The following is a 27,490-nucleotide window of genomic DNA, read 5'->3' on the forward strand; positions in this document are numbered from 1 at the left end:
TATACTACTGTTTGTGACCTGAAAGGCACCAAACACAAACATCCAGTCAAGTAAAGTTTCAAACCTGAATAAAAGCAGATGTACATTTTGTTGGATCCCACAAAAATTCAACTGCATTGAGCTGGCTTGGATTTGTCTTGATATCAATGACTCCAACAGACATTGGAATATCTACGTTAAAATAAGTAGTATATATTTTTAAATAATCATATTCCAAGAAAACACTAGAAATACATTTGAATATACGGTTACCATCAGCAAACATAGGTAGGGTGACAAAAGGTGGGCTTTGGTAGCTTGACCATAAAAGCCCATAAACAGTTTCTCAGGACTAATCTGAAGAAACTTAGTAGACTCCACACACAAAGCGCTCAGGGTTTGTGGGTGTTTTTTGATACCGCTCCTTCCCCCACCCCCCACAGCCTATGCAACAAAAAAATTTAACATTACGCAAAATAAAGACACTATGTTGGTGTCGTTTCCACGATCTACTACAGAAAGTTACTTTTGTCTGTGTTCTCCTAATTACTGCAACAATTAGTAATCAAAATTAAAAGATCACTAAATGCATAAGGTTGCAGAGTTGATATCTTACTTCTGTAGCACTTAAAGGTTTTAAAGGAATGTGAAAGTGGCAAGAACATTTCTATTCAACATACACACTAGGGCAAAACAATACACAGAAAATGGTCTGGCTTTTTTCACCAGCCCTACCATCCATGTGACCACGATCCATTTAAATTTGGAAACTGAATTTCATACAGTGGCAACAGATAGAAACAACTATACCTAAGTCCAGAAGTCTGTCCCCAGGGCGGTTCCACTTCCAACCTTCTAGCTGCTGGTGTTCCGTATATTGCAACCTTCTGTCATGGAACACAACTCTTATAATACTCTAATAAAGAAGAAAACAAGCATCTGATGAGCCACTAACTTACTATAGGTTTAGAAACAGCCTGAAGATAAAGCACTAGAACATTTCAAAATAGCCACACTACTGATAAACACATATTTACAGCAAAAAATTTGGCAACCATCAGTATCCCAAAATATTCCGAACACAGAAACAGAATTAAGTAGCAGGAGATATCTGAAAATGTGGTAAAAAGGCAAAAGAGAATCAGATCTCATCTCATATTCTAAAGGTCACTATGAATTACATGCAGTCAACAGAGCAACACTGTCAGCGAAGTATCAACACCGTGTAGACAACAAACTTATTTTAGAAAACAAATACAAAAGACTTCATTTATTCTGAAAAGAGGTGAATAAAGTTTGACCTTTTTTCATTGGGAATTTTTGTACAAAATTTGAAGAAATAAAACTAATAGAAAAAACCCTTCCTAGTACTCATAAACATATTTACAACAAATCTATGATTTTAATTAAAGAAGTAATAAACAACTTCCAAACTATTCCAAATGTTCTAGCTAGAATATTCATCTAAAAATACTATGAATACTAATAAGCCAACACCACCTATTTTTGTGACCAGTTCTGCTACGACTGCTCATAGTCATTAAAGAAAGGTTTCTATTCTGCTGCCTGAATGCACATCCAAAGCAATTTGTTATACAGAGGGGAAAAAATTGTATACATGAATTGCTGCTCAACAAACAAAACGTAGACAAACTTTTTACAGTCTCATTTTTTCCCATTAATCTACAGTCTTACGTGTACTAACAGTGGATGAAGTGTTAAAAAAAACCCAAGAACTCTTAAATTAAGTGCCTCCTCCAGATACATTACATTTCCCTGGTTTTATTTGAAAGATAACAGGAAGCACACGTCCATGCGCATGCACGTGCACATACAAACACACTGCTCCTTTTTCATTGCAAACTGGCAAGTTTGGAACTTGGAAATATCTGCAGCCACATTCACCCACGTGAAACGACTTCTTTGTTGAAGGATTGGGATTCCAGTATTTAGGCGTCCGAAATGGAAAATTTGTCGATGCGGCATTAGAACACCTTGCTATGATAAAATTTACTTTTTTAAATTTTCACATTGCTTTGTCCTATTTTTACACACCAAACAGCTCATCATCCATACACAAACCTATAACATCACAGCAGAGAGATTCCCCAAAGCTACAAGGAAATAACACCTAAGGTCACAAAACAGTCAACACGTTTACCGCAGCAAGTCAACACGCCAGGTTGTAAAAGGTTTAATTACAGAACTCACAGATCCCGGTTTTATACTTGTGTTTAACACTTCCTGAAATTATCTCCCAACAAGCATCCCACAGACAACAGGAACAAGGCACAGGACTATACAAGCCAGTCAAAGTTCACAAATTATACAGCCCAAAGTTGAAAGGTAAAGACTCAGCCACAGGCACACTGTTCCGGTGTGCTTAGCAGTACCACTGCCAGAGTCATTTTAATTGAAGTATTCTTCCTTCTTCTCCAACACATGAGCAAGATTTTTTCAGAAAATTTAGTAAAACTGAGATGTGTATAAGAAAAGTTCACCTCCCCACCCTCCAATAGTTCTTTTAATAATTTGTACCACGAATTGGACATTTTCCAGTCTACCTCATTCTTATACTTCATGCAATACCTCAGATCCACAGTACCTTCTGCTAACATTAAAGCATTAGGAGACAAATCTGGAATTAGGAACAGGAGCTCAGCTATGGAACAAACTGCTCAAGAAGAAGCAAAATTAGAGATCTGTTTTCCTACAGATATATCTCCTTTGTGCCAATATTCCACTGCTGCAAAAACCATAGGTTGGCTCAATGTGTCTTCCATAATACCTCTTAAGAAATATGTTCATAATACCTCCACTTCTTTCTAAATGATTCTCTAGCTTCCTTCCATATCTCCTCATCGCTTGAAATGGAAAATGAGATAACTCAGAAGACGTTGAATACAAATCTACAGACAACTAGGTATCTTAAGCTTTGCATAAAATAATTCAGTCTTCACTACACACAGGACTCTATGCATTGGGTATTCATATTCTTCACATTCATACTTTTATTTTTTTTAATATCACTGGTCAATAGTCAGTCTGAACAAGTATCTAGTGACAGCAGGAAAAAAATCCATGAAATGTACAGCCTCTAGACTGGATTTCTTTCACTTATCGTTAAATATCTAAATGTGAGATCCCTGTTACCAGAGTTTCCTTTTACGCAGCAGAAAGACATGGGCACATTTAGTGGAGATTCATCTTGTCTTAAAACAGATCAGACTGCAGACCTCATAAAGTGTAGATAAAGTGATTAGCTCACCTTTAGTTATCTAAAATTACATGAAAGCAACCCATTCATAAATGGGGGTAAATATACATGTATATTTTTTTCATTTGTAGTAAACTTGACATAAACCAACAAAACTAGGCATTAGGTTCCACTGTGCCTATTTTCTTCATTGGTCAGATCAGCTGGTCCACCTGCTGCTGTGAATCGGAGTACACTAAAAGGTTAAAACCTACTCTTTTCATGTGCAACCAGCAGAGGTTTGTTAGTAACACTAGAGAACTTCAGCTCACCTTCACCAGTTTTCCATTGATCTCTGGTATGTCTCCAGCTTTCCGATTATCTAGCATCCGTATTTCGTAGGACTGACCTTTAAAGAGAAAAAGTTTGTCTTACTAACAAGTCAGAGCACAAAGCTATTTTGTGTTTAGTGCACCTGAATTAGCTTTTGGTTCACACACAGTACACAAGAATCAGTACCTGAAACTTCCTGTTTAAGAGATTTTTATAACAAGGTTCACCTCACAGCACAGGAATTAATGGAACAAAACGAAACTTTTTGGTCCCTTTAAAACTACAGAAACTTTCAAAGTTTAAGTACTTCATTTTACATGAAATGTAAGTACTTGTTTCTCTATTTTTTTTTTCTTTCTGAAGAAAAACTTTTCAAAGCTGAATTCCTTTGTTTTTGAAACTGACGAAAGGCAACACACTGAGAACAACAGACTGGTCTTCTGAAACAAACTCTTGCAAAGAGCTTTTACACCCTTCATACAACAAACATACTACTCTCCCATGTTTAATTTTGCCCATGTACCTGTTGCCTTTGTATGATGTGTAGGCTTTGTATAATTTCAGAAATAAGTCTGTAAAAGGGCTAGTTACTGGCTATTTCAAGCAGGTATGAGTGAATCTTTCCAGTGCATTTGACAAACTGTTATGCTTCAGAAGAGAGAAAGCTAGAAGTAATTTATTTGAACTACAGGGAATTTCTTCTTCCAAGGTGAGCGGTACGTACTAATTTGCAAAAATGGAATTTTATAATATAGGACGAAATAGATTTCAAGATGTTCACTAAGATCAAGTGCAATAAATTCATTACCTTCTACATTACCCTCCAAACTACCTTTACACTCTAGTGTTTACTACACTTAGAAGACATTTATTGGCTTGCCCTACAAGGTAAAGGTTCACCTGCCATACCCCTGTGAAAAAGCAAATTATTTCCTCAGCTCCTTTCACTGCTCCACTGACTGATGTTACCACCAACTATGAACTCTTTGGCATTTTTTTACTGTAACACAATTAGTACATTTATGTATGTACTCCACATATACAGGTTTTCTTTACCCCAGCAGCATTTGACCTTTGATGACATAAATGTATATAAAAATTAAACATACCTAGTGCAGCTGAGTAAAACAACACATCATTTCTCCTCCTACATGTTTAACAGGAGGAAATTTTTTTCCTGTTAATAAGATTTGCTCAATTACCAGCGTTATTTTGCTCACATGGAGAGGTAACACATGCAAGTCCACCTGCATTTACAGACAGCATCAGGTTGTTTGGGTTTTTTTTAATCTAGCACTATTTATAAAGTTTTAGCAAATATTTCCCTGTTCTCTTATTTTGAAAGGCAGAAGGGAGAAATAAACATTTTGATTGCTTGTTCAATGAGCGTTGCTAATCTTTCAGAGACACAAAATATTAAGACTGAATATCTGATGACAGTAAAAATCATGGAATGCCAGGCTCAAAAATGCAAAAATAGCATGGGGAGTTTTTGAAACAAAGGGACAGATAGGTTTCATTTTGGATTTCTGGACATGTAGCTCCTTTGAAAGTGTAAAAAGCACCACTGCATTGACTGTAGTCATCTCTATAGGAGAGCCACACATGCCACCTTCTCTGCTGTTTTCTGAAGAGCAGCCACAGGAGCAAAGCAACACAAGGTGCTAGGTGCTTTAACTGCCTGCTGCTAAACACTGAAAACTATAGTATACACCCTCACAAAAATCACAGAATCACTGAACAGTTGAGGTGAGAATGGACCTCCGGAGGTCATCTTGCCCAACACCCCAGCTCAAGCAGGGCCACCTAGAGCTAGTTGCCCAGGACCAAGTCCAGGCTGCTTCTGAGTATCTCAAGGACACTCAACCAGCCCATACTTCATTAGCTTTTCTATGAGGATCTCACAGGAGAAAATAGCAAAAGACTTACTGAAGACAATGACTTTTAGACAATCTTCTTCCTGGTCAGATGGCCTATAGCAGACACCCACTACAATGTCACCCATATTGTTCTGCTCTTCAGTCCTTACCCATAAGCACTCAGTTGGCTCATTATCCATCCCTAGGTAGAGCTCCAGGCATTCCAACTGTTCTCCCACATAAAAGGCAACTCCCCCTTCCTCACCTTCTTGCCCTGCCAGTGTCCCTCTATTGCAACACACCACTTAGGTGAGTCATCCCATCACATCTCCATGATACCAGTAAGATCTACAACTGCACACACATGTCTAATTCCTCATGTTTACTTCCCATGCTGCCTGCATTAATGTATATGCACTTCAGTCAGGCACGCCACCATGCGGATTTCCCAGAAAAGGTTTTGGGGTTTCCCCATAATGGTGCTTTATAGGCATTTTCTTGCTTACATTCAAGTGCTGGAGGTGACCTTGTTTAAGGCCCCTTTTGTTGATTTTGTGTTCCCTTCCAGGCACATCACTCCAGGTCCTTTGCTCTCACAGTGCTGCTGGTAACTCTCTCCCTCCCCTGTCGTTCCTACTTCAAAGCCTTCCTTACCACATCAACCATCCTGCTGGCAAAGGTACCTTTGCCCCCTCCCCTTACTGAGGTAGATCTCATCTCTCCCAAGCAGTTCTTTGCATTCACAGAACTACATGCCTAGCTGCACTCTGTAAACCAAGCTAAACACTGCTTCCCCTTTAAAAGCATCTCCCTTCCATACTACTTCTGCTATTTGATATACATCTAGCTGAACGGCTGCCAACCCAAAACATTATCCTACAACTCTGACATGCATTCTCAGCTGACTCATTTCACAGATTTTACAGTTTATAAGAACCCTGCAAACTCCTGAACAACCAACCATCATCAGTCCAAGATTTGAACTTCTAGAATCAGCTTCAGTTGAAAACCTAATCACTTGAAATATTCCATTAGCTCATAGACTCATAGAATATCTCAAGTTGGAGGGGACCCATAAGGATTGAGGCCAACTCCCTGCTCCACATAGGACTATGTAAAACTCAATCATATGACTAAGAGCATCATCCAGACACTCGAACTCTGAACAATGCTCTCAGCTATTCCAATTAAACACTTACTGACAGAGGGTAAAGTCTGGGCTTGCTTAAGTACTGCCTTCGGAAATGTCTCATAGCTTAAGACAGGGCAAACGTTCCCGTTGCTTCTGGTATTCCCAATCCAGTAAACTAATACAACTGCTGATGAAATTCAAAAGGGTATTTGCTCTCTATGGTACTTCCTATTCACAATCCTCTTGAACATTCTGTAAGGCAAGACACTGCCTGCTAACCGGGTCAAAATAGAAACCAAGTAACTGAAGTGACCAGGACTAAAATTACTCTTTTTCTATATCAGTTAATTCAACTCATTACACACACATGTATCAGTACAAATCAGTGTTGCAAACTGATCCTTATTTTATGCTGGTTTCAGCATGAAAGATGTCATCACTCAAAACTATCCAAAGATATATTTGTTTTTACATATATACATATATATCCTAACACTTACTAGAGAAATTTTTAGGAAAAAGCCTTAACCTAGGCAAACGTACTGTGTTTCTGTCTAATCATTAGCACAGAAGGGAAGGTGGCCAACTGTTTTGTTTGTCATATTTATTTAGAAAAAGGGTATACCAATGCCTTCACTTTTCAACTTCAACTAGGAAAAGTTACCTAGGACACCGAAACCAGCAAAACTTCTTTGCAAAATAAATCTATATATTAAAAGAGATTTCCAAGGGCAAATGAAACATTTAGAGACATTTCAGACACTGTCACTTCAATAGCAAGCTCTTCTCAGAAGCGAGATAGCAAACGCTTTCTTCCTTCAGCTTGCTGGAACTAGCACACTGAGCTCATCTTCAAGCTTTGTGTTTGGTCAGGGAGGCCGGATCCTGGCACTGAAGAAAACAAAGTGTATTTCTACAGAGTTTAAAGCTTATAAATCTTTGAAGTCTTTTAAACAGTGCAAAGCATCTTGCTGGTCCAGCACACTGCTGTAATTGTACTGCTTTCTGCAGAAGAGAGCACTTAGGGTACAAAAAGTGATAATAAAGAAAACCTGACTAAGCAAATGGTTGAACTACGCTATCACATGTTTGTAAGAAACTAGAAATTACATACAAAACTTCCATTATTCTCCTTAGTAGAAGAATCAAGTAATGTTTAAAGGGTATTTAGAACGAGTAGAGACTGTAAGATGAAACACTTAGCAACTTTATTGATACGGAAAGCTTAAAATGATGCTTTGTCATTGCATCTGTATCAAATTAGATACAATCTGCTCTCACAGATTTTAGGGCCCCGGTACAGAGTTAAACACTTCCAGACATGAAATGCATCACCAGAAGTTCACAACACTAGAAGCATTTCAACTTCAGTAAAAAGGACACCTTATCAAGAAAACACAGATAAAATACACAAATTCTATAACCTATTAAAGCAATTAGTAAGTTATATTGCACACAGAGGCCAAGGAAAATTCACAAATACAGATTTTAAACTGTGTCCTCTTAGCAGCATACTAAAGTAGTACACTGCTCAGAGAAGCACAAAAGCGAAGAATATTAATTGTACCAAATCATGGCAGGATATGGAAAATAAATGGTGAACATCATTTTTTAATTGTTTTTATTTTTCACACAAAGCGTGTTGCAGAACTGTCTCTTCTAATTACACTGCTGTATATCAAGAGATTTTGAGTGAACGTCCACAAAAAAAAAAAGCAAAACTAAATCTAGGAAATGGTGATCCTAGAACATTAGAGCCAGGGGATTGGGGTGGGAGCGTACACAGCCATTTATATAGTCCAAAACAAACGATAAATGGTTTTATTTGAGTTCAGAATACTAGCTGACTAAGCTTAGGACACCAATGTCATTTCCAGAGGTGAAGGAGGTTTTATCACATGGCAACGTCCACATTCACATTATTTTACCCAGCAGCTTGTATCCTTTGTAGGAGGAAAACTTAGTTTTCATGCAAATCAACCACAGGCTACAAGGAAAAAAAAGAGCAAGACTCACATGAAGTACTTATCTAGTTAATTTCTGGTAAACGTAGACAGATGATGTGAAATACACACAAACTCCAAAGGTAACTATGCATGTAGCTGCACTTGTGTTTATGTTTCAAACATAATACTGTTCTGGGCAGATACACGTATAGCTAATTTGAGAACGATTACAGTGGCCTCTGTTGTGCAACACTTTTTGTTTAGAGATTGACATTTTAACATTTATTATGACTTTTTGGGTGTGTTTGTGTGTCCCTTATGCAAATATCCAATTAACTTGCTATTATCAATCAAGTTTAAACAGGAATGCAAAATTAGTCTTGTATTTTAAGCTATTACTACCTGAAGTTTGCCTCCTAAAAGGTCTGTTGGCTTGATTTTACTGGGGAAGGTGAGGGATGGAGAGGGGTAACACACAGAGCAGAAAAAAAAAAATCCAGAAAAAACAACCAACCAACCAAACAAAAACCAACCCAGACTCTAAACGGGAAGCAACAACAGGCTATTGCTATGAGTCTGTGAGTTGGACAAAACAAGACTACTAGTAAGGTATCCAACCTCATTTTTGACCTGCATTTATTTTGGAAATACCCACATGTATCCAAGCATGACATACAATTCCAGTTCTAGACTTGCACCACGAGCTGCATTCACTATAGTTACACCTGCAACATAGATATACCAACCTTGATTCAAGTATGTAAGAGTTTCATCGTATAATTTTACTGCTGGAGATGTTGCAGCACACATAACATATTGGAAAGGTGGATGTTTAGCCTCATTTTCTTGTGGAAGGCTGGAATCTTCCTGTTTGAAAATAGGCAGTGCCAAAACATCACTGAAAAGAACAAACAAAACTTTGTGAGACTGTTAGCCCTGTTTTGCCTGAAGCTAAAGAAAAAAAGTTATTTGTGACTTAAAAAAACACAGTGGAATATGCACAGAATTCTGACACTCTTGAGTTTATTAGCGAAACCAACGTGAGCAGTAACCAAAACATTTTCCACCAAAATTTTAGGCTAGGATACATAAACAATGCTCTGGGACCTAAGCAGACAATAAAGTTGTGCTGATCCTCTGAATATTTTATCTTCACTTCTTATCTCCACTCCAAATAATCAGTTTACTCTTAACTATTCACCTGTCAACACAGGCAGGCTCACCTAATACACGTGCGGCACAGAGCAATGCATTTACTTTCTTCTTTGAAATAATATTTTCCCAAAGTAAGTTAGTTATGCCGTGAAAATCTTTCTCCCCATTTAGGATACTTATATCTAACTTATGCATTCTTTCTGCCGACATTAGAGATTTTTCAATCTTAACTTTTTTTAGGCTTTAGCACACCGAATAGCACAAAAGTGACTAAGCAGCAGGTTCACAAAACATACGATACAGAAAGCATAGGCCAAGATTCACCTCACTTATAAGACCACCAGAAAAACTCTGGAACCACAAAGTTTCTGAAAAGTAAAGAGCAATCCATGCTGTCCACAGTTCTGTATTAGCAATATATTAATTTTCCTTGTATACAGTGATCTTCATAAATAAAATTCAGAGAGATTAGTGAGTTCTGTTCAAAGACAGTGTTTTTCTAGCACTGAAATTTTGTTCACGATGAAATTCGTATCTGCAGATTCATGAAACTTTCTTTGAAAATTAGTTGCTAAACTGAAGTAAGATTTCTCACAGCACCACACCTGTTGATTCAGTTTTTAATATACATGTATCTTTTGCTTGTTTCTCTTGCATTGATCACAATCAGATTTAATATATTTTGTAAAAGAACTATAAATATCTCATCTGTATTGCACTATTATTTACACTTTGTACCCTAAAATTTTTGATGTAAAATTATTTTTTGCTGTTTCTCATTTCTGTGAGAGTCTACTTTATTTAAAAAGAACTCCGTAATTCCTCTTGAATTCCACCTCATATCTGGAGAACCAAAACGTATTAGTATCATAATCGATTTAAAAATGAAACTACAGCCGACACTTTTGCGTTACAGAAGGTTACAGCACAGACTCTGTCTGTGCAAGCATTAGGTAGACGGGAGTGCAGCCGGGGTGCCAACTTCTCGTTCCAAGCATGTGCCACACACAGTAAGTTAAAGGCCAGCCACATCATACTGCACTCTCCCAGCGACCTGCAAGTCGCCATATTGACCTGAAAGAGGGAACACTTGTGAACGGTGAAAAAGTCTAAGAAGTGTGACTACACCTTGTAGAGACTGCACAGTCTCTTCCAAAAACAACAACCAGTATTTAAAAAAAGACACCCATACAGGTTCCTTTCCACTAGGAAGAAACCATAGCAGAGGCCACAAATATGCACGAAGGCAGGACAAGGCAGGATAATGTCCGAAAAAGCAGTACAAGCCTGCGGAATCATACCTTAGCTACTTGTGATGCCAGCTTCCCAAACCTGAGCCCAGAGGAGGCTGTATTCCTTGGGTAGTTAAAAAGGAACAGAACGTGAAATACCCACTCTAGAGAAGCAGATACTTTTACAGCAGTTTACTTATCTAGATGAAAGAAGCATTATATCCAGAGGCAGGACAGAAAATTTCACAGATTAGTGGACTTGAGGATGACTCGAAAGAACCAACTAGATGCTTCATGCCTTGGTACCAGTTCAAAGGGCGGCAGGAGCAGAGGGCAGCCCAACACAAGAGGGAGCACTGCGACAAGCAGAGACAACCCCCGCCCCAAGATAGGACTTCTCCACCAGGAACCCATGGAGCTCAGGCTTGCCACACACTTTGGCACATAAAACACTAATTAGTGTTTTTACGAAGAGGAACTTTAAAACGGAAAGAACACAGAAACAATGGCAATGTTTAAAATACATACATGAGAGTTGAAGTGCAATGAAGAAGGTACGCAAAGTATCTCACCAACTAAACAACCTGTAATTCTCAACAAAGTTCTGCAGCACTTGCTTTCACATAACATGCAAGATTAAAAGAAGTCTTTTGTGTGTTTATGAAAAATATCTTTCAAGTTTTCCTTTTCCACCAACGATTTAAAGACAAAAACACATCCAGTCTGGCTTAAGAATGTGTGCCGTGGTTAACGAACTAGTTAAATTAACAGACAAGGCACTGGAAGGCAACGAATACAAATGGAATACAAATTTTAACCAGCTTTAAACCTGCTTTTGCTAATACTTACAAAGTGGTGATGACTAACTGCCACTGCAGAAGAAAAAAAAAAAAAGACAGACATCCAACACCTCAACCCTACAATTTAGTTGTACAGACAGCATAATGCAGATTCTTAAATGCTACTATTAAAAAAAAAACCACTACTCCAGCAAATGGCACGAGGCAAATGTAAGAATCTTCATTTATTTTCCCAGATATAAACATACACTTTTCTTCTGTGTCTTCCGAGTACTAGAACACTCCATTGGAAAAGAGAAGCCAAAGCAATGTAAAACTCATTCCTAGACCATCTTTAAATAAATACCATTTAAATAACATTTTGATTTGTTCACTCAAAAAGAATGAAATATCAGTGTTTTCACATTTAAATATACACTTGTTCCCATAAAAAAAAAAAACAGGTAAAAGCTGCAGGCAATTGAAGAGAGACAATAAAGTATGAATGAAGTATTTCAAATTAAGATTCCAAAGTGTCAGTGATAAAGAAACGTTAACTGATTTAGAACCAACTATTAATTCCTCCTAAAAAACCCAGCGAGGCATCTTTTGTGACTTTCACCAAGGAAACTGCTATGAGCAACTGGTCTACCCTTCAGTCACCACTACAGCAACAGAAGATGACCAGTTTTATTCTATACCTGTTGGTTTAGCAACACAGAAAGGCTTCCGAGCAATACTGTCACAAAGAACAACTGCCACATGAGCTGCTCCCTCTCTACCCTTCCCCTCCACAAAATATTTGTCAGGGCTATGTTGGGAACTCTATCGGTTCATAGCGCAGCTCAACACACAACTGAGGGAGGTAAAAGCAGGTGATAAAAAACTTACTGTAGAGAAACCCCTGTCCTAACAAACATAACTTGAGGACAGGCGTAACAAGTTAAGTCCATTTCCCTCCTTGTGATTGGCAGTAACAGCGATACAGGAATTAGGGTAGGGAATAAATTGCTTATGTCTGCATTTACCTAGGAAATCATTAGAAATAAGCAGCTTTGAGAAACACAGGAATATAAAGAACATTCCTCCCAGCTCTTTGAGGCCAAAACCCCCTGTTGTCTATCCTTACATTAGTACAAACAGGGACCATCTAGATTTCACAGTGAAAGCATTTTCTACAAAATAAAATTCACTGCTCACACAGCACAGCTGAAGAAAAGAGGCAAGGTGTACTTAAAATTTAGAGAAGAAAACCAACAGGAAACAGAAGTGTAGTATTTTTAATAGTCCTCTTTATTTACACTGAAGAGTATCTTGTAAGTGATAAACTGCATATAATAGATGCTATTACGTAGATCATATTCCTAAAAACTACGAAGATCCTAAATGACCGACTTTTTAGCACCTCTGATTTGATACTGATTCTATTATAAGACCCAACAAAAAAAAAAACACAACAGGAGAGCAGCTCAGCCTTCTCAGTTCCAGCTTTTTTTCCTCAGACCACTGGCACAATTTCTGCATTCATAATGAGCCAATGGGCTAGCAGTGCAAATTATCTGCATCCCAGTACATCACTGGCAGTCTCCATGTTTATATACACTTCAGCATCCTTTAGTCATTTTCCTGCTCACCTGGTGAAATTTGATTTGTGCTGGCCCAATGCAGATCAGTGTCAGGCACTTTCACTGCCAGCTTTGCTCAGCTTAAAACATGGCAAAGAACCTCGTACCCAAACTGAAGCACCCACTGGCAGAGTCACCCAGTTGGAGGAAAAATAAGTTTTCCGAAACAGCTACTGTTGAAATTATTTCAGGGACAGGAGAAAAGAGCTTTAAGAGACCAATTCTGTTCTTTTTCTGATACTGATAATTTTTGATCTTGTGAAGTGAAAAAACGAATTCACTTCTCTCATCTAAGTGAACTTCAGACTATTACAAGCAAGCTGAGGTATAAACAAATAGCAATGTTTTGAAGGAGAAGTAGCATCTTCTGTTAGACTTCTTGATGTCATTTGAAAAAACAGATCTATCAAGGCTTACTCTCCTGACGGAAGGAACTCAGACCAAATTTTTGAAACTATTAGCTGCAATAAGAAAAGTCTTATCTCAGTCCCTCACGATTTCTTATCTAAGCATTCAACTGAAAGCATTCTTTCCTCCCAGAGGGAGGAGAAAATTTTCCCAGAAAAGCAAACTGAAATAGTCTTCATTACACACCAAAAGCAGGCAGTAAACACATCTCCAACACCCAGTCTTAAGCTAGCTATGTGACAGAAGTAGTGCATAAATGAAGCATCACCACACAACAGAAGAAGGGCTCAGAAGAGGAAGCAAGGTGCATACAAACACCTGAACCAGAGCATCCAGGGGGATAGAATACGTTTGCTAAGCTATCCTATGTTATGTAGCCTACATGAGCGTCGTACAAAAAGACCAAGAAAAATGTAAGTTATCCTTCTTCCGTGCTTGTAAAATGTGTTTATCAGCCACAAAAATCACCTTCCTTCCAAATTTAAAATCCTCTTTTCAAGACTTTTTCTGAAGCATTTTTTAAAAGAACCCCAACCTGCCTAGTAACAAGGTCACCAAATAAACAAAGAACCTCCTGTCCTTATAAGAACAGGAACTAGTATGCCATTAAAATTCAAAGTGATGTTCCATCAATCATCTGCCTTATCTGTCTTCTGGATTGTATACTTTTGGGTGTGAGTACTAAAGCATCCGAGAACGTGCAGGTCTTTCGAAACTTTAAAGCATGGTTTACAAGGACAAATACCTTGAGAAAAATGTTTCTTTCTCAAGCGGTATTTGAATTACAGTTACGATCTCAAAGCCAAGCTCTGCACTGTTAAAGAGGTCTGAACAAGCCATAGGAAAACGTAATGGAACAGGAGAGCTGATACTTCCCAACACTTCCCTTGTGTCCACAAAAGCAAGTTTGATGTGAGATGAGATCCCTGCAAGTAGCTGTTGGGAAACAACTTTCTCTGAAGCAGTTGTCAAGAAGTGCAACATGAATAAGAAAACAGGTGCAAATGTAATACTGTTCCTGGGAATCCTACAATCTACAACATGGAAACTCAGCTGGTTAAAGGCCTCAACTTACGGAGAATCTGGCACAACATGCGAAAAACAACCAAACAATGAAAGAACAAAAATCCACCACCAAAACCTGTGTCCTCCTAAGCTCTTGAAAGTAGCAAGGAAAAGCTGCAAAACCAGTATTTGTTCACAATTACAAATCATGCCTGGTTCTCCATCCACTCCTCCAACACAGGAGGTCAGGCAATTGCTCTAATTTTGTACATTGATTAGTACAGATTGCTCCTAAGCAGGAGTAACACATAAAGTGTAAATGAGGCTAAACTTGCTGCCCTGCTCTCAATCCCGCATGTCCATCCACCATGAGAGGTGACAGGGGAACAGAGAAGATAGTTACACAACCTGAAGAGTCTTCTCCTTCAAAACTACACTGGTCTCCTTGACCTTTCGAAATGTATTCATGCATTCAACTGGGAAGGAGGAAAAAAAAACCAAACCAAAAAAAAACAAACCAAAGCCAAAACCAACGCCAGTGATCTAGAACATGAGGTTTACCTTTCAACATGTTTTATCTGTGGTTACAAAGCAAGGAGGTTTAGGTTTGTGGATTTTCTTTTTCCTCAAATGTCTATTTCCTGACACACGTTTGCATATTTGTGTGCCTGCACAAAGAATCATGCTCCACTTCCAGTGAGTACATAAAATTTTATTTAACAGAGTCTAGATATCACTGAGAACTATTTTTTTACAGTGCAATACAAAAAATAGAACAGACCACTGCAAGAGAAGCTTTTCATTGTATTCTGCAGAAAATACTGTGTACATCTTAAAAAAAAAATAAAAAATCAAGATACCTTAAGTAAGCACTCCTTTTAAACTCCATCACAACCAGCAGCAACCTCAAAAGAGTGGGAGGCGTTAGGGGAAGCATAAACAGTCATTTTGTCTGTCAGAAAGTAACAGCAGCCAGAAGAAAAACAGAGTCTGAGCGAGATAACTCAATTTTTTCATTTTTGCATGGTGACTATAAAGTTAAGACAGTAACTGTCATCACCCAGTCGTGTTCATCAGAAGCCAAAAAAAGGATGTCAGGGACCCGAAAGTTGTTAGAAGACAACACCCTTCCTCTCTTCTCCACCTGAAAACAAAGCTGTAAGTTTTAAAACAGTGGTTCCCCAAATCCTAACATATCACCTTACTGGCTTCTTCAGCCTAAAATTTGGAGGGGAGTTGATACACAAAGTTCCCTCACTATCCAAGGCTCTCCATAGCACAGCTAAGAAAATAAGACGGACAGCAGTAGGTTTCTGGTTTTCTCAACCAAGGCAGCAGTCGGCTCCACTCTCCAAAGACACACCAAGTGTCTGGGAGATGGCAGCAGAGTCAAAATGACTTGATTCTCCAAAAATGGAGGATTGTCTGGATGTATTTTTATACAGTCTTTTGTATAGACTTTCCTGGTTCAGAACCAAGTCATCTTTTTCAATTTAGTTTAATAAACTTCAGGTTTTAATCAAGAAATAGATATCAAAATAGCTATTCCTGAAATAATTAAGTTCCCCAATGACAGGCTTCAATTTTAGCACTACAAATGCAAATGGAATTACAAGCATTTAAATAAAACCATATACTAAGTTTCCAAATTACACATAAGAATTCAATCATTAAGTTATCTGTCCTTTTATTAATGCTTATTTAACTTAATTTAAATCAATTCATTAATCAAATAATTTATTACATGAAAAACAGAACTCTGCTAGAGAAATGGCAGGCAGTTCCTGAAACTTGCATTTTCAATGAAATAGTCTCCATTTTTTAACACTTCATAGCAATGCTCAGTGGTCCCAAATATTACACAATTCTTGCTGTGTTATGATGGATATTACGATATATTTGTAAGAAATCACTATGGGAGTCTTAAATCTATCCAATGGTGTCATTACCAACTGAAGTTAACAGCAATACTCAAACCTCACTATCACTAAAGGTACCATGCTTTTATACAAGTTTTCAAAGGAGCGTGATTTACACATCTGACAACAACCATTATCGATTTGAATTGGATTTTGTGTTTATAAGCAGTTTCTTATTGCATGAGGAAGCATCAGAACAGCAATGAGAAAAACTGGGTTTCAAGATTTTAAGGAAATTTTAAGAACTATTTAAAACCATGTGAATCTCCAGAGAAATTTTGCCCAGTTAACTTCCTTTTAAAGAAAATACAGTCACTGGTCAGTGGACAGGAGCAGTTTTCTCAGTAAGAATTACAGGTGTAACACCATATATTCCACTTCAGCGCACTGACTGATCACCAACTCCAGGAAGCATTAACTACATTACATACAACCCTAACAGGTAAAAGGTTTACATGCAGGTCCTCCTACCAAAACGCAAGGGCATCAAGCTCGGGAAGCTCTCCCTGCATCCTCCTCTAGACAGTACTTCTTTCTCATAAGGAAGTGACAAGTCATCAGCTTCTACTGATACTCAGAGCAGTGACAAAGTAGCATCTTCACTCTTCATGCTATGTCACTTCTCTTAGTTTTCCCCTCTCACACCACTTACAAGGCCACGATTTCCATAAAGTAGAAATATAAATACATAAAATAACTAACATACTTGCTGAAATCACTATGAAACCAGCAAACAACTGCTATTAGGTGACCCCTGTAATTATGTCTGCAGGGACTAAAGTTACAAATAATATTAGAGTGTGTTCCAAAAATACTCACATCTCATCACAAACATAAAGAGCGCAACAGAATTTAAGACTAATGCATATAGCTTAGCTTGTGCAATATTAATTTTTAAGAGGTGTTTTTAACTGCTACAACTCTTTTTGTGGCAATTCAAAATATCCTAGCAGACAGGTGTATGTCACTAAAAAAACCACTTGGGATTGCCGCCTACCATAAAAGGATGATACCAACAAAAGAAACAATCTATGCAACAACAGTAAAGATAAAAATTCTTGAAGTTTCAAGAAACTGAACAGCGTGCATTACCAGTAGAAGAAACAGAGTCTACAGAAAGTGAAATCTTTAAAAAGCAATCCCATTCAAAACTCAAGACTTCTAATCGTTAAGAAATCCTACAAAGAACTGGATCATGATAGAGAAAGAACAGTTGCTGAGTACGAGTGCAAGCATTATCCACTGGTGTTTGCACCAGGAAAAGGTAACCAGAAACTGAATGCCGAGAAGCCATCCAGGCAATTGACACAGAGTTGCCCACAATAACTGGCACACCACTTTGTGGGATGAATGTTCACTTGACAAAGACAGAAATGGGACAGAAGTGGAACAAAATCCAGACAAGCTGAATATAAAATCAGGAGTATTCCTATAAATAGAGGTGAATCACTACCTTCTCTGAACTGGAAAGTTCTCAAAATTACTTTTAATTAAAAAAATTAAAATAATCAAACCTCACACAAAACAGAAACTCCACCATATACATAACCCACCATAAACCCGCTCAGTTCATAATCCCAAATACTAGCAAAAAGCCCCTCATTTCTGCTCAGCTGAAACCCTTATTTACAACTTCAAAGACACTGCAGTTCCAACATTTCACCTAGGAAGTACCGCCTTAAAACATATATAATAGCTGAAACTCGTGGTGCCCTCCGAGTTTCAGGTAACCCTGAGAGAGGCCGTGTCTTCCATACAGGCTGGGCCATCAAAACTACCAAATACCAGGGTTTTACTTCTCCAGACTCTCAAAATACTGACTAATCCTGTTGAAAACCTTAGACTAAAATGTCTCCCAGTGTCTCCAAAGCAGTTTCCCTTTTTCACGCCAAGTCATTCAGGAATCCACAAGTTCTGCCTGTAACTGAGATAAAACGTACTTATTTCAAACAAGTACAGTTTGATCTGAGCTTTGAAAAAGCACACCCAAACGCTATTTAAGCACTTTTACCCTAAAATCCGGAAAACAATCAGAAGGTAAAGAAACTGCCAAGTTAAGAACAGAAAGAGCTACATGGCAAGGAAAATAAAAAAAGGAAACGTCACTGAAGACACATACTACATAGAAATATGAAAGAATAAACAAGCTGATTAAAGCACAACCGTACTACTGCCCTATTAACTACCACAACGTTTACTTGTTCGAGAAAGAACGTTTTTTTAAACGTTAGATAAAACAATTATTTATTATGAATCAGAATCATATTCGCCGGAGGGAAGATGATCATCTTCTGGAACACGAGATCCGGTTAGGCAGCCAAGGGACAGAGAAACGTCGTTTTTACGGTAGAGATGACACGGATGGGGCAAAAGCCCCGCAGCCGAAGCAGCCGCCTGCCCTTTCCCAGACACCACCCGCCAGTAGCAGGCGAGAGCAGGGCGGGAGGGAGACCCGCCGGGGCGGCCCCTTCGCGCCATGCGGAGCACACGGTAGCCGGTACCGGGGAAGAGGCAGCGGCGGCAGCTAGCAGGAGACACCGGGCCATCCTCCGCCACGTGCCTGCTCCTCGGGAAGAGGCTCCGGAGGAATTAAAAAAAAAAAGAGGAAAAAAGGGGGATAAGCCCCAGCTCCTCCCCGGCGGCCCGAGGCGGCCGGTCACGGCGCTGCACCCACCGCTCCCGCCCGGCGCTGCGTTACCTCATGCTGTAGGCACCGGCTCCCAGCTCCTGCCCGATGCCAGAGAGGCTGGCGTCGAAGTCGTGCACCAGCCCAGACTCGATCACTTCATCCATCTTCAGCACCCACGCCATCTTCCACCGTGCCCCGCGCCGCCGCGGGAGGAGCCGGACGGGGAGGAGCCGCTCAGCCCCGGGGCCGCCGCCGCTGCTCCAGCGGGAGGCGGCGTCTCGGCGGGCGGCGCCGCGCGGGAGAGAGGGGCTGAAGGAGACAGGGGGGACAGGACGGGACGGAGAGCGTGCGGGGTTGCGCGGGGAGGAGAGAGTCGGGGTTCAGCCCCGGGGGGGCCCGTTCCCCGCTGCGCGACCAGGGCGCGGGGTAGCTCTCAGCATCCTGCGCTCGCCCGGCCGCCGCGGGGGGCTGCAGACCGGGCGGCCGCCTCCGCCGCGCCCTTCCCCGCCACCCCCGACCGGACGCTGTCCAGGGCCGCCGCCGCTGCTTCTGCCACCGCCCGAGCTCCGACCCAGCCCCGCGGCGCCTCCCGCCGCATCATTCACCGGGAGGGCTGCGGCGGCAGCAGCGCGGACACCCGCCGCCACCGCCCGCTTCGCGCGGCTGTAACGGCTGCCCCGGGGGGCTCCCCGCCCCCACAGCCGCCGCGGGAGCCGCGCGCCGCTCCGGCGTGCCCCCAGCGCCGCCGCTCACGCCAACATGGCGGCTACTCCCTCCCCCGAGCGGCTGCCGGGGCAGGGCCTTCCCGCGCGGGGCCGCCGATTGGCTGGCCTCTGCCGGAGAGCCCAATCCGAGGAGGGCGAGGAAGCGTGAGGGGGAAGCCCAGCCAATCAGCGGGCACTTCCTCACGCGCGGCGACGTGAGCAGGTGACGGGCCCCGGAGCCCGCCTCCTCCCTCCCCCGCCGCCTGCGCGGCGGCGAGCATGCCGGGAGCGCCCGCCCCGGAAGGGGAGGGGGGATGAGCGGAACAGGAAAGCGGGCAGGAAGTGGCGTCAGCGCCCCGCGAGCGCGCTGGGCGCGGCGCGGGCGGCGGCTGCTTCGCCCCGGTGAGGGCCGCGCGGTGTCTGCCCGCGCCGCGGGGGCTGCCCCCGCCTGCCCGCCGCCTCGGGACAGCGGGGGAAGGCGGAGCTGCGCATCGCGCCGTGTGCTCCGTCACGGCCCTCTGGGCCCGCGCTCGGAGGAGGAGGGGCGGTGCCGCCGCCGCGCCCTGGGCGGGGCAGGAGGAGATGCGCGGGAGCGCTTCAGGCGCTGCGGAGGCCGCGGGCACAGCTGGCCTGTCCTCTCTCGTTCAGCCCTGTGGCCCCTGCAGGCTGTCGAGCGCGTAAGACAATTTTTTTACGTCCCCGGAAGTCGGCTTCTTGCTCGCGGGAGAGAGTGAAGGTCACAGAAGGGAAGGTAGCTGGCTTTGCCTTGCCTCGTTTTCCGAGGAAACGAGGAGCCTTCCCTAAAGAACTCAAACCTGTCGCAGTCTGAAAGACTGATTAGCAATTTTCAATACTATGGGAAGACAGGAAAAAAAAAAAAAAGACGAAAGAGTATCTGTAAGCATGCAAGGCAGAAAAATAATTAACATGGTACGTCTAGTATACTACCAAACATACACTGTAAATACACTACTCTGAGGAACAAAATCTCAACACCTCTGCATCCTGAAGTCTCCAGCTTGTCAAACGCGTTCACAAACGTGAAGCCGCACATGGCACCCACAGGACTGACTCTCAAATGACGGGAGCTCAGAGGAACGTGCCCTCAGGTCAGAGCCCCTTTATCACCTAATTGCTAGAAGGAAACTGCTGTAAATAGACATATGGCAAGCAGATCTAGCTAATGTCATCTTCGGGTTAAACTGCTTCTACCCGTGGTAAGGTGAGGAGTGCGCTACCTATAAGGAATTTTCTTTGTTTAGTATTCATTTCCTCTGTTTCTTTCTGGCCCTTCACTTGTTTCTTGCCCTATTTTGTAGCAACTTAAGTCCATTTTGTAAGTTTTGAGATGCATTAAGACTGCCTCTCTTTTAACAGCCAAACCGAGTTAAATCAGATGTATTCAAGGAGCATCAAATTCGTCTTTCTGGAATATGAATTTATATTTTGTAAAAATTACTAAAGCAGCTTGATTTTATGCTGTTATTAAAATTGATTGTTTTATATTCTCGAAGGACAAGATCCAAGAGGCAGCTAACCTTTTAATAAATAATTGTTACTAATTATAATGGCCTGGCAGTTGGAGAAGCCTAGGAGGGATGTAAGGAAGAACTGGAACTGCCAGTAGTTTAGATTTTAATCCTGTCCCTCTGTCTGTAAAATACTAGGTCCAGTGATGGAGTGCTCGTAGGGTAAGCAAGCCATGACTTCATGTAAAGAAGGTTCTCAAAAAGCCTCAAATGTTAATCATTCAGAGGATTGTTAAATAATGTTATGAGAAGTTTCTTTAAAATGATGCACCCAGTGAGAAAAGTGTTGAGACTGTGAAATATATTTTGATCATACAGTTACAGGCTTCAAGTACAACTGCACAAGTTTTTCAAAAGATACAAGTCAGGACGGCCCTAACTTCATTAATGATTAACAAAATACTAGCTATTGTTCAAAATGTACATACCACCTCCTCAAAGCTAGAGAGACTGTGATTTATGAGTTTTTAAGGCAATTTGTAAGTTAAGATTCGACTTTCAGCTTCTCCAGAAAACGGTGCTGGTATTTTTGCTGCTGTAGTTGATGTGAGAGTTCTCTGCCTGTCTGTGGACAAATGAACAATCCATCTGCACGTAAGAGGAAGCTTAAGAAAGGGAAGTTTGTGAAGAGGGCATGGGCTTCCGGACAAGTCTCTAGCAGAGGCACTACCTGCCAAGTTACCGCTTTTAGTGAGAAGCACTGAAATTGCCACAGGCAAAACAGCTCTTTTAAGCCTGACAAGACAACAACAATACCCTGAATTTATTTTTTATTGTGATGGAAATACTTGTTAGCACTTCTAAAGATGGATAACAACCCAACTGATGGCATTGATTAATTTCAGTGACTGTTATGGGATGTTTATGGTCCAGTTAATAAATTAGCAGGCATTATTCAGCATACAACAGTAGAGGCTACAAAGTTAGCTTAAACTCCTGTCATTGTAGAACTACAGAGTTTAAATTGAGAACTCAAACCTTACCCTAAGCAGACATTTCTAGACCTAAAGTGGACTTCGTACAAATAAGGTAGCATAAATGACACTAGAAAACGCTTTTGTGAGTGATACAAAAGAAAGTGATGTTTTGTGGAAGATGAGAAATCCTGCACTGTCTGCTTCAGATGGAGAGATGTTAAGACAGGATGCAAGACCAGAGAAGCCAGATGCAGTTTGATTTATGCATAGCAAAACTGGTTTATCTGCTTACTGTACTTGCATTAACACAGCTATGTAGCAGTTACAAGATCATAAATTGATGATTTTTATGCTGAGAATTGGTTTCTTCTGACATAAATTCCAACCTCTGCTGAGGGCATATAGGGTGGGTACAGTAAGACCCATCCTTTTGCAGTTCAGTCTTTAAAAGTTGGGTAAAGCTTGTCCGTGATAAACAAACTTGACTGCTAACATTTCTGAAGATGGTATCTTCAGCTATTTTAGGACACAAAATGTCCTTTTCCATTAAATTCTAAGTTATTACAGTGCATATCTTTAGCGTTATTTGTGTCTCTGGCTAATTTACAAGTTTTCTGTAGATGTTTGTGGTATTTGTTTGGTCTTTGTTGTTTTTGAAGTACAGGCCTGTGATGTGTTTGCTTTCTTTGGGGCTGGTTCCTTGATCAGTCCTGCTCTCAGGTCATCTGCTGAGCATCAGCAGTACACACAAACACCACTTTCCAACCAGATCTAGCCCACTCCATCGTACGGAGTTGGAGCTTCAGTGCCAATCAGGTCAAGTACTCAAGTCTCTAGTTTTTGTGATTCTCAACTTTTACCAAAAGAGTTCAGCAATATCTTAGGCAGGTAGTGATTAAAAAGAGAAACCTTGAAAAGAAAAATTTTTCTATTCTATTTTGCAGTTTTTAAACTAGCCTTGTGATTTTTTTAATGCCTACAGTTGACCTTCTGCATTTTGTGGTACGAATGGTAGCTGCTCCCCTAGCTTTTTTTTTAATTTATTTTTGATCTTGTTTTTTCTGTTAGTCTTCCCATAATTTAACTTTCTGGATGATTTGTTGCTAAACTTACATATCAGCCTTATACTCAGGGTGAGTAGAGTCAAGTTCAAGCTATTCTAAAGACTAAGCAAATAAAGAATACTGAGTTCTATTGCAAAGTAAAGTTTTTTTATTCTGTATGAGCAACAAACAGTTTTGACTAGAAAAATTGTCACGCTTTTGATGCTGTCTATATTCTACAGAAAACTAGAGTGGGTTTAACCAAATAGGAACCATTGAAAATCCACATCCTATGCACATATGGTGTATTTTTAGTGCTCGTTTCCTAATAAAATTCCTATTCTGCAACATAGACAATATAAGCCCCGTCAGAGTCTCACAAGTTTCACACTTGAGCCTGTTCTAAGGATGAGATTGCAGAATTTGTGCCTAAATTGTAAATATTTGCTTATCAGTAACGCTGAGAGCGAGGCTACAGGAAGAGAAGACTCTGTACGCTTTATGGAACGATACTACTTTCCTCCTGGCGCTCTCCCAAGCTTTGCCGACGTGAAAAGCATTCAAAACTTTCTACCTGCCTGATAGAGTCGTCTAAAACAACAGTTGAACATTTTAGATCTCAGATTGCTTCTCTAACCCTCTGAGCAGGCCAAATCCACAAGCCTAACTTGTCAGAGATGACATTCCCTGTGGCCCTGCCATTCCATTTCTGTGTACTTCTGTCACCAGACCCACCAGTTGGAATTGGAGACTTGATATAACAGAGAGCAAGTGCATGCAGTAGGAGCCTGATTTTGCAAATGTATCTGCATAAATGTGTTCTAAGTACAGTTTTACTGAGTTGTGGGAGAAGGGATCCTGGGACACTCTTTTCTCCATCTGCTCTTCACTAATGCTGGCTGGCATCCTCCTCTGAAGTCGATTGTTGTTTTTGCAGGAGCCTGACTGATGTCGAGATGGGGGACTGAAGCGTGGTGCTTCACTAAGGATGAAGCGCTGAGGACAGGACCAAGCAGCTTGATGGTCATGACCACACTGAAGCCTGGTGCCTGAACTGGTTTGTATTCTTTCTGCTTGCGGTGAGCGGCCTCAAGGGCCAATCTCGTTAGCTCCCGTACACAGCCCTTCATTTACAGAAGTGCCCCCCCACGTTGTATTTCAGTGCCAAAACACAGGCATGCTGCCATCCAAACCTAAAGGGAGGTGCTCAGAAGCGTGTAGGAAGACACTTCAGAGGGACTCCAATGACAAATTTTTAGATAAGGATGGAGAATGGAAGCAAATACAGGGAAGCTACGAAGACAGACAAGGACATGGTGAAAACGGGCCCTAAGAGAGCACAGTCCTGGGAAAAGCTAAGAGGGGATGCACTCCTCTAGCCTGAAGGAGGCTGAAGAAGGGGGGACTGGAGGTGTGAGTAGACGTCCTCACTTTCCCTTGCTGTTTGGTTCCTTTTGCACTGGGAACTGTGCACGTCACTTGTAAGCAAACAGAAGCATTGCGTCGGGGAACTCCAGTGCCCGTTCTTCATTTCTGGTTTACTGCTTGAGTCAATGGAAACAGTGCTGTGTTTGCTATATACTTGTGTTAGCCAACATAAATTTGACCCTGACCTTTGTACTGAAATGGATGAATTTTATAGAATTCCACTGCAGTTTCATTAGTTTCAGACCTCAGAACCCAAATTTAGCCTCAATTCCTTTGCTTTTTTTAAACCTAAAACTTAACACATTTCTAATAAAAACATGCTACTCAACAGTTCTACAAGACCAGAAGTAATGTTGTGATGCCCTATTAGGTCTAAGACTACTAGCATACAAAAAGCCATATCAAGGTAGATGACTGAACATTATCGTGTTTACATACACTATATTTAGTCAAAAAGTAATAAGCTAACGTTTAATGCAGAGATTGAACCACATTATAAATTGAAACTCAATTAACATCAAGATTATCTGGAATCTATGAGCTTAGCTCTTGTCAAAGCATAATCATTTTTAATTATAAGAAAAATTTGAATACACAATATTTCAGTCATGAAGAGGTAAAATAAGTTCATAGCTTACAGGAACGTGCTGATGCAATAAGCTATATATTGCATCAGAATTTCAATGCAAAGCATTTAGCCAGTGTGCCTGGACTGATATGACAGGCAGCCCATAGTCCTGATCCTGCAGGTCAGCTGAGCTTCACCAGATAAGATACAAAACATCAAGGTATTTATAAGTCTGTATTACTTCATATAAACAGAGTTTTAGCTACAGATCACAACTGTAATTTGGAAAAGAAACAAAAAATTAACACATCTGTGAATATCATATTGAGCAGTAGAACATTCCTGTCACTGTTACTAGCGCACATGTATGGTGGCACAGTTTGTGAGAACTGCGGAGCTGTAGTAAAGTAAACCTCCACTATGCTGACTCTACTGCTCAAACTGTTCTCAAAGGGTCTACGATCACCATCTCTATCTGAAAGCTTCAACTTGTGAATCAGCAAAGGCTCTGCGTTCTTGTGTGGTATAGCATCAATAATATTTAAAATCATCCACATTCTTTTCTTACCGTAGGTAGCTGCTGTTACTGGTGGGATACTGGTGATGGTGATAATGTTCAGGCTGGCTGTGCCAGAAAAGCATTTTGGGATGAGACGAAGCGTTGTGCTCAGCTAAGAGATGGTCACTGCAGTGATGGGAGAGAGGAAAGAGAAAACAAATACGCACATTCAGATTAAGGTTGCAGCTGGGTTCCTCTCACACCTTTTATTTAGCTGCTGCCAACAAGTTTGCCAGTGTCACTCTCCCTGGAAGAGGCAGGTAGCTGAAGTCTTGGCTGGTCCCCACTTAACTCTCCTGTTCCCCAGCCTTGCTGCAAGGCTTTATTACTAGCTGATACGACATCAAGCGCAGCTCAGACCTCACCAGCACTGCCGTTGATCTCCTCTCCTCCCTCTGCACTGTCAGAGAGCGTCACCGAGCAGAACTGCGTGTTACGGAGCCAGGAGAAAGAGCAATTTCATAGCACTTCTGCCTCAGAGAGACATACAGCTCCCTCTTCACACAGTCGGCTCAGAGCAGGTGAACGCTGTAACCTGCATAAGCTCGACTGACTGAACAGAAAAACACACAATGACCTCTCTAAGGCCAGCAGGATGCCTTCTCAGTACTGTTTGGACTATATCCCTTTTGCCTCTTCGTTCCATACAAATTCAAGTGGCAGGCTGCTACAGAGTACAGCTTTATAGTTACCTTCTTGCTATTAAAAAAGATTTAAAAAGACCCAATGAAAACACTGCCAAACTGCAGGGAAAATATTTACTCCAAACATCACCCCCTCACCCCCCTCTACTTCAGGAAAAAAATCATAATCTGATGCAAACCAGCTGCTTGGTGCACTGATGTCTCAGTGCCTGGGTTTGCAGCTAGGATTGTAGTATCAACTGTAAAACACACAAAACTACTGGTCGATCCTGCTAAGAGCTTGACACTGAGATAAAAGGGGGCACACATCCAAAAACCTCATCTGAAAATAGTTACCTGCAGAGGGCACCCATTCTGCTTGAAAGAGGAAGGACTACTGACAAATAATAGTATTTCGCTGCTTTCTGGTTGTTTTGTTGTTGTTGTTGTTGGAGTTTTGTTTTGTTAAGGTTTTTGATGTTTGTTTTTTTAAATACTACCCCCACACAAGCACACATTGCTTGTTCCTTGCAGTTCATTCTATAAAAAGATACTTTAAAAGGTATTGCAATATTGTGACAACACTCAGGCTATGAAAATTAGAATATCAAAGAGCAAGGTTCTGGAAAACATAAAAGGAATTATTTCTTATTAGAGTGATGGTAATAGGCAGCAGTCATAAAAATTCAAATAGAAAACATCGTTGGTTGTTTTTTTTAATAGCATGAGGTAGTGCTCCTTTAACGTGCCATTCTTAATCAACACCAAACACCACAAACAAAAAGCAAAGGCCAGAATAATAATAGAAGGACAACTGTAAATGTGGGAAGAGAAAGAAACACCCATATGTGATGCTGTCTAGAAAAGCAGACGAGAATTGGGACTGCTAGCGTAGTGATTCTAAGAGATAATTCCGTTCCAA

The 27,490-nt window shown here is 41.0% G+C and overlaps 1 protein-coding gene and 1 long non-coding RNA gene across 4 annotated transcripts in view; one reads left to right on the forward strand and one right to left on the reverse strand.

Moving 5' to 3' along the window:
• Positions 1 to 19,419, reverse strand: part of UBP1 (upstream binding protein 1) — a 39,470-nt gene extending 20,051 nt beyond the window's left edge. For both annotated transcript variants that reach the window (XM_086615150.1, XM_086615148.1), the window contains exons 1-5: positions 19,267 to 19,419; positions 9,192 to 9,343; positions 3,508 to 3,584; positions 790 to 895; positions 65 to 171 (exon numbers count right to left, since the gene is read on the reverse strand). In XM_086615150.1, the coding sequence (XP_086471276.1) occupies positions 65 to 171; positions 790 to 895; positions 3,508 to 3,584; positions 9,192 to 9,343; positions 19,267 to 19,379 (555 nt within the window). In that variant the 5' untranslated portion in view covers positions 19,380 to 19,419. The remainder of the gene's footprint in view (positions 1 to 64; positions 172 to 789; positions 896 to 3,507; positions 3,585 to 9,191; positions 9,344 to 19,266) is intronic.
• A 1,605-nt stretch (positions 19,420 to 21,024) lies between these two features.
• Positions 21,025 to 25,953, forward strand: LOC147528461 (uncharacterized). Of its 2 annotated transcripts, XR_015222256.1 has the most exons (3): positions 21,025 to 21,123; positions 24,328 to 24,447; positions 24,553 to 25,953. It is a non-coding gene; the product is annotated as an uncharacterized LOC147528461 (long non-coding RNA). The 2 variants fall into 2 exon arrangements; XR_015222255.1 differs by lacking the exon at positions 24,553 to 25,953 and having other exon boundaries at positions 24,328 to 24,449.
• Positions 25,954 to 27,490: the final 1,537 nt, after the last annotated feature.

This window comes from Tauraco erythrolophus, chromosome 7 (genome assembly GCF_009769465.1).
Source record: "Tauraco erythrolophus isolate bTauEry1 chromosome 7, bTauEry1.pri, whole genome shotgun sequence".
Classification (NCBI taxonomy): Eukaryota; Metazoa; Chordata; class Aves; order Musophagiformes; family Musophagidae; genus Tauraco; species Tauraco erythrolophus.